At 37.0% G+C, this 12,158-nt stretch overlaps 1 protein-coding gene across 3 annotated transcripts in view; it reads left to right on the top strand.

The window, feature by feature from the left end:
• The window catches only part of LOC133618464 (guanine nucleotide exchange factor VAV3-like), a 150,524-nt gene that overhangs the window by 20,972 nt on the left and 117,394 nt on the right, over positions 1–12,158 (top strand). For all 3 annotated transcript variants that reach the window (XM_061978845.1, XM_061978843.1, XM_061978842.1), the window contains exons 3-5: positions 7,664–7,780; positions 10,445–10,503; positions 10,594–10,659. In XM_061978845.1, the coding sequence (XP_061834829.1) occupies positions 7,664–7,780; positions 10,445–10,503; positions 10,594–10,659 (242 nt within the window). The remainder of the gene's footprint in view (positions 1–7,663; positions 7,781–10,444; positions 10,504–10,593; positions 10,660–12,158) is intronic.

Below are 12,158 nucleotides of genomic sequence, written 5' to 3'. Positions count from 1 at the left end.
TCCATCTTAGATGAGCTCAGGCCCAGCGAAGCCGACGGCGTTTCTGGGTGTTGTTGATAAACGGTTTTCGTCTTGCATAGGAGAGTTTTAACTTGCACTTACAGATGTAGCGACCAACTGTAGTTACTGACAGTGGGTTTCTGAAGTGTTCCTGAGCCCACGTGGTGATATCCTTTACACACTGATGTCGCTTGTTGATGCAGTACAGCCTGAAGGATCGAAGGTCACGGGCTTAGCTGCTTACGTGCAGTGATTTATCCAGATTCTCTGAACCCTTTGATGATATTACGGACCGTAGATGGTGAAATCCCTAAATTCCTTGCAATAGCTGGAAAGGTTTTTCTTAAACTGTTCAACAATTTGCTCACGCATTTGTTGACAAAGTGGTGACCCTCGCCCCATCCTTGTTTGTGAATGACTGAGCATTTCATGGAATCTACTTTTATACCCAATCATGGCACCCACCTGTTCCCAATTTGCCTGTTCACCAAATAAGTGTTTGATGAGCATTCCTCAACTTTATCAGTATTTATTGCCACCTTTCCCAACTTCTTTGTCACGTGTTGCTGGCATCAAATTCTAAAGTTAATGATTATTTGCAAAAAAAAAAAGTTTATCAGTTTGAACATCAAATATGTTGTCTTTGTAGCATATTCAACTGAATATGGGTTGAAATTGATTTGCAAATCATTGTATTCCGTTTATATTTACATCTAACACAATTTCCCAACTCATATAGAAACAGGGTCTGTAGACAACCACAACGTACGACGTATTTTGTACAGTTCGCTGGTGGTGGAAAAGATGGACGTTTCTTTCTTTCTTTACAGCATAATACATCACACAATTTTAATATAATTTCTCTATACATCATGTCCGAAAAGGAGTAGGAAGAAGCAAAGCTTATTTAATCCTACCCCTTTCCCACTTCAGAATGTTTACAAATACATATGTTCATTTACTTACTTCTTTTTGTAGCACAATGACATCGGTGAATGATTAATACAGCCGTTCTTGTAATAGATAATTAAGTCAGTCATGATGAACATATCGTATTTTTCCGACTATAAGTCGCTCCGTAGTATAAGTCACACCGGCCGAAAATGCATAATAAAGAAGGAAAAAAACATATATAAGTCGCACTGGAGTATAAGTCGCATTTTTTTGGGGAAATGTATTTGATAAAAGCCAACACCAAGAATAGACATTTGAAAGGCAATTTAAAATAAATCAAGAATAGTGAACAACAGGCTGAATAAGTGTACGTTATATGAGGCATAAATAACCAACTGGTATGTTAACGTAACATATTATGGTAAGAGTCATTCAAATAACTATAACATATAGAACATGCTATACGTTTACCAAACAATCTGTCACTCCTAATCGCTAAATCCCATGAAATCTTATACGTCTAGTCTCTTACGTGAATGAGATAAATAATATTATTTGATATTTTACGCTAATGTGTTAATAATTTCACGCATAAGTCGCTCCTGAGTATAAGTCGCACCCCCGGCCAAACTATGAAAAAAACTGCGACTTATCGTCCGGAAAATACGGTACTGAGAATATCCCGTCTTCAATAAGGTTGAAGGTGTTTCCTCATAATTCTTCTTCTTTGCACTTAGAAAGCACTAGTGTTCTAACTAGAGATGTCCGACAATGGCTTTTTTGCCGATATCCGATATTCCGATATTGTTCAACTCTTAACTACCGATACCGATATCAACCAATATCGATATATACAGTTCTGGAATTAACACATTATTATGCCTAATTTTGTTGTGATGCCCCGCTGGATGCATTAAACAATGTAACAAGGTTTTCCAAAATAAATCAACTCAATTTATGGAAAAAAATGCCAAAATGGCACTGCCATATTTATTATTGAAGTCACAAAGTGCGTTATTTTTTTAAACTTTCCTCAAAGCAGCAGCTTGGAATTTGGGACATGCATTCCCTGAGACAGCATGAGGATTTTGAGGTGGGCGGGGTTGAGGGATGGGGGGGGGGGGGGGGGGGGGGGGTGGTATATAGTAGTTTCCCGGAAGAGTTAGTGCTGCAAGGGGTTCTGGGTATTTGTTCTGTTGTGTTTATGTTGTGTTACGGTGCGGATGCAGCCCTGACTCTTCCGGGCTACATTATACACCCCTGCTTCCACCAAACCCTGCCCCCACCCCAACCCTGCTCCCTCACACATCAACCCCCCCTCTGTGCGTCGGTTGAGGTGAAGAGTTAGGGCTGCATGGGATTCTGGGTATTTGTTCTGTTGTGTTTATGTTGTGTTACGGTGCGGATGTTCCCCCGAAATGTGTTCGTCATTCTTGTTTGGTGTGGGTTCACAGTGTGGCGCATATTTGTAACAGTGTAAAAGTTGTTTATACGGCCACCCTCAGTGTGACCTGTATGGCTGTTGACCAAGTATGAATGGCATTCATTTGTGAGTGTGTAAAAAGCTGTTGATATTAAGTGACTGGGCCGGCACGCAAAGGCAGTGCCTTTAAGGTTTATTGGCACTCTGTACTTCTCCCTACGTCCGTGTACACAGCGGCGTTTTTAAAAAGTCATGAATTTTACTTTTTGAAACCGACAATTTTGAAACCGATACCGATAATTTCCGATATTACATTTTAAAGCATTTATCGGACATCCCTACTTCAAATGTAATACAATGTTACAGTATTTTCCAGTAATTGTATATGTTTAAAAGTACTTTTAGTAAACTTTACAGTGATCACGCCGTTTTGTGTGTGTGTGTGGCTTTAACGCAAATTATTTATCGGACATCCTTAGTTGTAACGATACCGATATTTTGGTACCGGTACTAAAATTATTTCGATGCTTTTCGGTACTTTTCTAAATAACGGGGACCACAAAAAAATTGCATTATTGGCTTTATTTTAACAAAAAATCTTAGGGTACATTAAACATATGTTTCTTATTGCAGTTAAGTCCTTAAATAAAATAGTGAACATACTAGACAACTTGTATTTTATTAGTAAGTAAACAAACAAAGACTCCTAATTTAGCTGCTGACATACGCAGTAACATATTGTGTCATTTTCCATTCTATTATTTTGTCAACATTATGAGGGACAAATGGTAGAAAATGAATTATTAATATACTTGTTCATTTACTTAATTAAAACATCTGCCTTGTTTTATTGAATATTACAAAAAAAAAAAGTATTTACGCGTAGCAAGCCTAACTAAAACAAATTATCCTTCATTTTGTCAAACATGAATTTCCCCTGCAGACGCGGGAGATGTTGGGAGATGATCGGGGTGATAATTACAGGCGCCGCCATGATGAACCAATATGATAGGAGGAGGCTAATTGCTCCTCAAGAATCTGGCTGAAGTTCTGCTTACCATCACGCTCTGCTTGTATTTACTACACTCTGCATGGTTTTGATCAGACTACTTTCTGGAGATTCGGACGGTGAACAACACTGAAAAACTTTCATTTTTACAGTTTTTTAGTATTCTGGGAAGACACTGAGCTTCTTCGTGTTGAGTTTTGATGTGATCTGTAAATTTGAGTATGTATTTATGCACTGCAAAAAGTCAGTGTTCAAAAACAAGAAAAAAAATAATACAAAAATTAGGGGTATTTTATTTGAACTAAGCAAATTTATCTGCCAATAGAACAAGAAAATTTGGCTTGTCAAGACTTTCCAAAACAAGTAAAATTAGCTAATTTCAATGAACCCGAAAATACCTTAAAATAAGTATATTCTCAATAATAACAAGTGCACTTTTCTTGGTAGAAAAAAAATGAGACCTTTTTGCTCAATATGCTGAAAAATGTTCTTAAATGAAGTAAATGCTAGTGCCATTATCTTGACATAATGATGTGCGCTCGGCATCATGATTTTTTTTTTCATGCTTGAAATAAGAAATTAATACTTTAAAAAAGTATTTTTATACTTGTGAGTGTTGATGACACAGCTTTTCAACAGTTGATATTCTAGTTTCAAGCATGTTTTACTCAATATAGGTCATCAAATCTCAGCAACAAGCTGTAATATCTTACTGAGATCATTTAGGACCAAAACCCTTAAAACAAGTAAAACACTCTAACATAAAATCTGCTTAGTGAGAAGAATTATCTTATCAGACAGAAAATAAGCAAATATCACCCTTATTTGAGATATTTAATATTACTTAGATTTCAGTTTTTGCAGTGTATTTATGCACTGCAAAAAGTCAGTGTTCAAAAACAAGAAAAAAAAATTACAAAAATGAGGGGTATTTTATTTGAACTAAGCAAAATTATCTGCCAATAGAACAAGAAAATTTGGCTTGTCAAAACTTTCCAAAACAAGTAAAATTAGCTAATTTCAATGAACCCGAAAATACCTTAAAATAAGTATATTCTCACTAATAACAAGTGCACTTTTCTTGGTAAAAAAAAAAATAGACCTTTTTGCTCAATATGCTGAAAAATGTTCTTTAATGAAGTAAATGCTAGTGCCATTATCTTGACATAATGATATGCACTCGGCATCATGATTTTTTTTTCATGCTTGAAATAAGAAATTATTACTTTAAAAAAGTAGTTTTATACTTGTGAGCAGTGTTGGGACTGTAACGCCGTTAGTTTCGGCGGTAACTAGTAATCTAACGCGTTATTTTTTACATTCAGTAACTCAGTTACCGTTACTACATGATGCGTTACTGCGTTATTTTACGTTATTTTTCATGTATTATCGGATAGAAACAGAAGATCTGAGTGTGTTTTATTGCAGCGCTGCGGTGGAAAAGGAAAGGCGTGCTTTGTGTGGGTGGGGGCGGGGGGGACTCCCATACCGCAGTTGAGGGGCGCAGGGGAGACGTTCCTCCAGGGCTTATGTACGTCTTCGGGGCTAACAACTTTCACTTTACCTGGAAGTGGGTCTTTACAGCTGAGGGTGAATGACGAGGCCGGCGGTTTGTTGCAACTTTGTGACTTTATTGGACGCAGCCATCCACCAAGCTAGAGCACCTGCACGCACTCACTGTCGCCGCTCGCTCACCTCTCTCGCCCACTCACTCACTGACGTCACTCACCTCACATGCTGTCATATCTTAAAGGGCCCCACACACACACACACACACATACGCTACTCTCATAACAACTAACAAGACATCATGGCAAAGCCAGAGGTCGAGTTTCTTAACATGGAGACATTCTCAATACTTTTCTTTTGTCGAGCACAAAGAAAATAACATTTTAGTTAAATGTAAGTTGTGTCTAGCATCAAAGATCCTATCTACTTAAAGTTAAAGTGCCATTACGTTGCAGCTATTTAAAATAGTTTTGTCAATTTGTTCTGGCCTGAAATAAATTGGCCCTTTGAAACATATCTTTGTCTTTGTGTGTTGTATGTAGACCACATTGCTTTCTGAGTTCAGTGGTGCAAATGCATGTCAAGTTGATCAACACATTGTATTATTCTCCAGTGCAATAACAGTACTGAAATGAAGGCTAAAAGGGCATTAATGGGAGCCTTAAAAAAGGGGAAAAAAAGAAGTAACTAAATAGTTACTTTTCACAGTAACGCATTACTTTTTGGTGTAAGTAACTGAGTTAGTAACTGAGTTACTTTTGAAAAAAAGGAACTAGTAACTGTAACTAGTTACTGGTTTTCAGTAACTAACCCAACACTGCTTGTGAGTGTTGTGAGCTTTGCAACAGTTAATATTCTAGTTTCAAGCATGTTTTACTCAATATAGGTCATCAAATCTCAGCAACAAGCTGTAATATCTTACTGAGATCATTTCGGACCAAAACCCTTAAAACAAGTAAAACACTAACATAAAATCTGCTTAGTGAGAAGAATTATCTTATCAGACAGAAAATAAGCAAATATCACCTTTATTTGAGATATTTCATTTTACTTAGATTTCAGTTTTTGCAGTGTATTTATGCACTGCAAAAAGTCAGTGTTCAAAAACAAGAAAAAAGAATACAAAAATGAGGGGTATTTTATTTGAACTAAGCAAAATTATCTGCCAATAGAACAATAAAATTTGCCTTGTCAAGACTTTCCAAAACAAGTAAAATTAGCTAACTTCAATGAACCCGAAAATACCTTAAAATAAGTATATTCTCACTAATAACAAGTGCACTTTTCTTGGTAGAAAGAAAAAGAGACCTTTTTGCTCAATATGTTGAAAAATATTCTTAAATGAAGTAAATGCTAGTGCCATTATCTTGACATAATGATATGCGCTCGGCATCATGATTTTTTTTGTCATGCTTGAAATAAGAAAGTATTACTTCAAAAAAGTAGTTTTATACTTGTGAGTGTTGATGACACAGCTTTGCAACAGTTGATATTCTAGTTTCAAGCATGTTGTACTCAATATAGGTCATCAAATCTCAGCAACAAGCTGTAAAATCTTACTGAGATCATTTAGGACCAAAACCCTTAAAACAAGTAAAACACTAACATAAAATCTGCTTAGTGAGAAGAATTATCTTATCAGACAGAAAATAAGCAAATATCACCTTTATTTGAGATATTTCATTTTATTTAGATTTCAGTTTTTGCAGTGTATTTATGCACTGCAAAAAGTCAGTGTTCAAAAACAAGAAAAAAAAATTAGAAAAATGAGGGGTATTTTATTTGAACTAAGCAAAATTATCTGCCAATAGAACAAGAAAATTTGGCTTGTCAAGACTTTCCAAAACAAGTAAAATTAGCTAATTTCAATGAACCCAAAAATACCTTAAAATAAGTATATTCTCACTAATAACAAGTGCACTTTTCTTGGTAGAAAATATGTTGAAAAATATTCTTAAATGAAGTAAATGCTAGTGCCATTATCTTGACATAATGATATGCGCTCGGCATTACATTTCTTGAAACCAGCAAACTTATACTAAAAACTAATTTATTGTTTTTAATGGAAAGGCAACAAGGCAACCGCTTGTTACTCTCGGGGTCTCCTAGCCGCTCAGGCAAATCATATTGTCTAAAAATGCATTTTTCCATGGATAACATGACATCATCGCGCCAAGTGTGTGCTCTTTCAGTCAATTAGTGCGCGTATATACAGCCCGGCCCCCGGCCAAAATTTTTTTAATTGTAATTGGGAAGAATTCATCTGAATGTGCATGAACTATTTCTGTTCAAAATTGTTAGAAATGTTAAATGTTTAAATATTAACTGTCAGTTTACTGTAGTGTGCCAACTGTACTACTATATGAGTACGTATGTTCTATTGTTTCATTGAAAACAAAACAGCAAAGTCCATTTGGCTGTCATCTGTTTTAATTATGAGACACAATTGTGTCAAAGTCATGATTTTTTTTTTTATCATGCTTGAAATAAGAAATTATTATTTTGACAAAGTAGTGTTATACTTGTGAGTGTTGATGACACAGCTTTGCAACAGTTGATATTCTAGTTTCAAGCATGTTTTACTCAATATAGGTCATCAAATCTCAGCAACAAGCTGTAATATCTTACTGAGCTCATTTAGGACCAAAACCCTTAAAACAAGTAAAACACTCTAACATAAAATCTGCTTAGTGAGAAGAATGATCTTATCAGACAGAAAATAAGCAAATATCAACCTTATTTGAGATATTTCATCTTACTTAGATTTCACTTTTTGCAGTGTGTTATTACTGTGGACAATTACAAGTCATTATTGTTATCAATTGCAGTTCCTGTGCTTGAAGAACATTCGCACCTTCTTGACGTGTTGCTGCAACGAGTTCGGCATGAAGAAGAGCGACCTCTTCGAGGCCTTCGACCTGTTTGACATGCGGGACTTTGGAAAGGTAACGGCAATTTAGAGGAAATGGGAATAAGCGGTAGAAAATGGATGGATGGATGGATGGATGGGTGTTGTCTCGTCATCTGGTCCATTTCAGAAAATGGACTGTGGTGGGGTTTAAAGTTGTTTTGCGTGCAGTCGCCTTCAAACAAACTATTTTCTTTCCGAGGTCCAAAGAAGCTTCCAGTCTAATCTGATAATCCCATAGGGAGGTGCTGCCCGCAGATATGTTCCTATAATCTGAGTCGTGTTTACAGGAGCAACAAGCTTCTTCTGGCATGCTTCGACACTGTCGGCATTCTTGTGTGGGTTCATGTTGGATGAACTCCAGCCGGGCTTGTCGGCCACTGAGCAGAAGTGATATTTACAGAAGGAACATGTCATAAATGTCATTCGGGCTGATCCACTTCACATCGCTTGTGCCAACTGGTCCTCTTGTAGATGCAGCTTTAGTTCACTGCGTCAGTACAGGATAAAGACCACTGACTAACACAACAACATAACCTACTTTATTCTAACATAAAACTACTACTACTACGACTACTACTGTGACTAACACAACATAACAACAGTTCATTCATTTTAACACTCACTTAGTTACAACATTACTATTGTTAGTTCTACTGATAGTACTACTACTACTACTGTGACTAAAGCAACATAACATAACCTACATTTATTCATTCTAACATATAACTCGGGGGTCTCCAACCCGCGGCTCTTTAGCGCCGCCCTAGTGGCTCCCTGGAGCTTATTCGAAAATGTATGAAAATAGAAAAAGATGCTAATATAAACTAATATAAACAATGCCTCAATGCTAAATACTGTATGTAAATATGGCCAAAAATGTATGAAAATAGAAAAAGATGCTAATATAAACTAATATAAACAATGCCTCAATGCTAAATACTGTATGTAAATATGGCCACTGAAGTTATGCTAAGTAAGTCAAATTGAATTTTGGTATATACATATTGTCCTGGAATTATATCGAGAAATTGATCAAAAAGTTTCTCGACGGATGTGGCCATTTCGTGGTTGTCCACCCCGCCTTCTGCAGCGGCGTTCCACTCGCCGCCGCCACCTGACTCGTCCTCAGTGGATTCGGGGACACTTGGCCTGGCGACCCTCCACCAAGTCCACCCTCCGCCCTCCCGTGACTCTTGAACTTTTTCCTTGTGTTTTTGTTTGTTCCATAGGAGGGGGATACTGTTATGATCCGTTGCCCGGATCATAGTTTTTTAGGGGTTTTGATTCACTTGTTTGTTTAAGTTCTGTTCCAGCACCCCTGTTTTGTGTTTCTTGGTTGTCATGGGTGCTGATTGTATTCACCTGCCTCTGATTAGTGTTCGGGACGCTCACCTGCTGCCGGACTCTAATCGGAGAGCTATTTAGTCCTGGTTTTCCCCTCACTCAGTCTGGTGCTTTCCCTTGCTTTACCCAACTGTTACGTTAGTCCCTTGTGTTCCTTGAGCTAAACTTTGCCTTATGCGTTTCCGTGTTTAGCTATTCCGTTAGCTTTCCTTGTGCTAGCCACATGCTCTCCTTGTGTTTGTTTGTTCCTGCCTGATTTATGGACATGTAATCATTCTCTTACCTGCACACTGTCTCCGGAGTTCCTGTGGCATCTCGGAAGAACAATCCGCATCATCATGCCTCCTCGTCCATGTTACAGTTTACAGGCCAAGGCAGCAAGCATATTTGATAACATGTCAAAGTGGACACCTCACCTTATCATCAGAGATGGTAGTAATAATATTGTGAATAATTAATTCAACAATTTTTTAACTATGAATTAAATATACCGGTAATCAAAAACATGAATGACAAAAATATATTAAACGGTTTTATCATTATTTTAAATATAATTTATGTATATATATATATACATATATATATATATATATATATATATATATATATATATATATATATATATATATATATATATATATATATATATATATATATATATATATATATATATATATACAGTACAGGCCAAAAGTTTGGACACACCCTCTCATTCAATGCGTTTTTTTAAATTTTCATGACTATTTACATAGTAGATTGTCACTGAAGGCATCAAAACTATGAATGAACACATGTGGAGTTATGTACTTAACAAAAAAAAGGTGAAATAACTGAAAACATGTTTTATATTCTATTTTCTTCAAAATAGCCACCCTTTGCTCTGACTACTTTGAGCTTCAAGAGGTAGTCACCTGAAATGGAGTGCTTGAAGCCCATCGAGAGAATGCCACGAGTCTGCAAAGCAGTAATTAGAGGAAAGGGTGACTATTTTGAAGAAAGTAGAATATAAAGCATGTTTTCAGTTATTTCACCTTTTTTGTTAAGTACATAACTCCACATGTGTTCATTCATAGTTTTGATGCCTTCAGTGACAATCTACAATGTAAATAGTCAAACGCATTGAATGAGGAGAAGGTGTGTCCTGTACTGTGTATATATATATATATATATATATATATATATATATATTTATATATAAAATATACACATTTTGTAATGAACTGCAATTTTTTTTATTGTGTTTTGTTTTTTAAGTACAGTGTGTGACATTATTACTATTTACTACTATCTTAGACTGTATTATTATCTCTAGGATGTCAGGGAATGGCATTAACGACCGATGCTCTTTCACCAGGTCATGGACACGCTCTCCAAGCTCTCGAACACAGCAATAGCACTGCAAGGAGGATTCAAGTAAGTCCATGTCATCATCAATGCTTCCATGTGTGGCTTTAACCTTGATATCCTTGCTCTTTTAACATGAAGCCTTGTACGTCTTTGCAGGCCTTTTCCCACAGAAATGATCCTAAAAGATGAGGACATTTACAACCACCTGGAAGACCTAATGGAGTAAGTATAAGTATATTCCTCTATGTCAACTATTACTGCTGTTGCAGAACGTCATTATTTAAGCAGACAAAACAGGACATGATGAACTACTATATTTTTGTCTTTATTAAATTTTTTTTATTAACTATTTATATAAATAATACTGTGGGGGGGGCGTGGCCTGCGGACCTGCAGCGAAGCGGGGTGTGCCAGGACCTGTTTCGAGATAAGCGACAGGTGCGTAGATGGCATCCTGGGCTGGCTTATCTAATCATCGGTCGCTTTGTTAAAGAGCAGCAGCCAGGAATGAGAGTGGTTGTTGATGGTGGAGAGAAAACCCGAGCACGAACGAGACTGAGGGCGAGACGGACAGAAATGACTGAAAACGAACACAAAAAACATTTATTGCAAAATAAATCATTGTTCAGAAAGATGAACGAGGCGGTCATGTCCGTAATTGGTGGTCTGAAGAACCCGGCGAAGCAAATTGTGGAAGACTTGTGGGGGGGTTTATATTGTAGCGTCCCGGAAGAGTTAGTACTGCAAGGGATTCTGGGTATTTGTTCTGTTGTGTTTATGTTGTGTTACGGTGCGGATGTTCTCCCGAAATGTGTTTGTCATTCTTGTTTTGTGTGGGTTTGCAGTGTGGCCTATATTTATAACACTGTTAAACTTGTTTATACTGCCAACCTCAGTGTGACCTGTATGGCTGTTGCCTTGCATTAATTCGTGATGAGAACAGCCGGTAGATATTATGTGACTCGGACGGCACGCACGCAAAGGAAATGCCTTTAAGGTTTATTGGCACTCTGTACCTCTCCCTACGTCCGTGTACACAGCGGCGTTTTAAAACGCCATACATTTTACCTTTAGAAACCGATACAGATAATTATGAAACCGATACCGATAATTTCCGATATTACATTTTAAAGCATTTATCGGCCGAATAATATCGGCAGCCCGATATTATCGGACATCCCTAATTGTATTCATGTGGGGATATCAATATTGAGCTCTTGAAGTAAGATAATATTATTGACTTCATAGATACGATGTATAGTATAAGTTTATATCCTAAAATTTACAAGACCAAGCAGAATCACAGAATCCCCTGCAGGCCCGCAGGCCACGCCCCCTTCCACAGATACATACAGTAAATGTACAAAATTATACATATTTACAAAGAAAGTTACATTAAGCACTATTTGCCCTGCATATATGCTGTGATTGGGCGGGCAAAGGATGGAGGTGACATCCATACTTGCCAACCTTGAGACCTCCGATTTCGGGAGGTGGGGGGTGGGGGGTGGGGGGCGTGGTTGGGGTGGGGTGTGGGCGTGGTTGGAGGTGTGGTTAAGAGGGGAGGAGTATATTTACAGCTAGAATTCACCAAGTCAAGTATTTCATATATATATAAGAAATACTTGACTTTCAGTGAATTCTAGCTATATACAGTATATATTTATTTTATTATATATATATATATATATATATATATATATATATATATATATATATAT

The sequence above is a fragment of the Nerophis lumbriciformis genome, linkage group LG19, assembly GCF_033978685.3.
Source record: "Nerophis lumbriciformis linkage group LG19, RoL_Nlum_v2.1, whole genome shotgun sequence".
Lineage (NCBI taxonomy): Eukaryota > Metazoa > Chordata > Actinopteri > Syngnathiformes > Syngnathidae > Nerophis > Nerophis lumbriciformis.
This window is presented reverse-complemented; position numbering and strand designations above follow the sequence as displayed.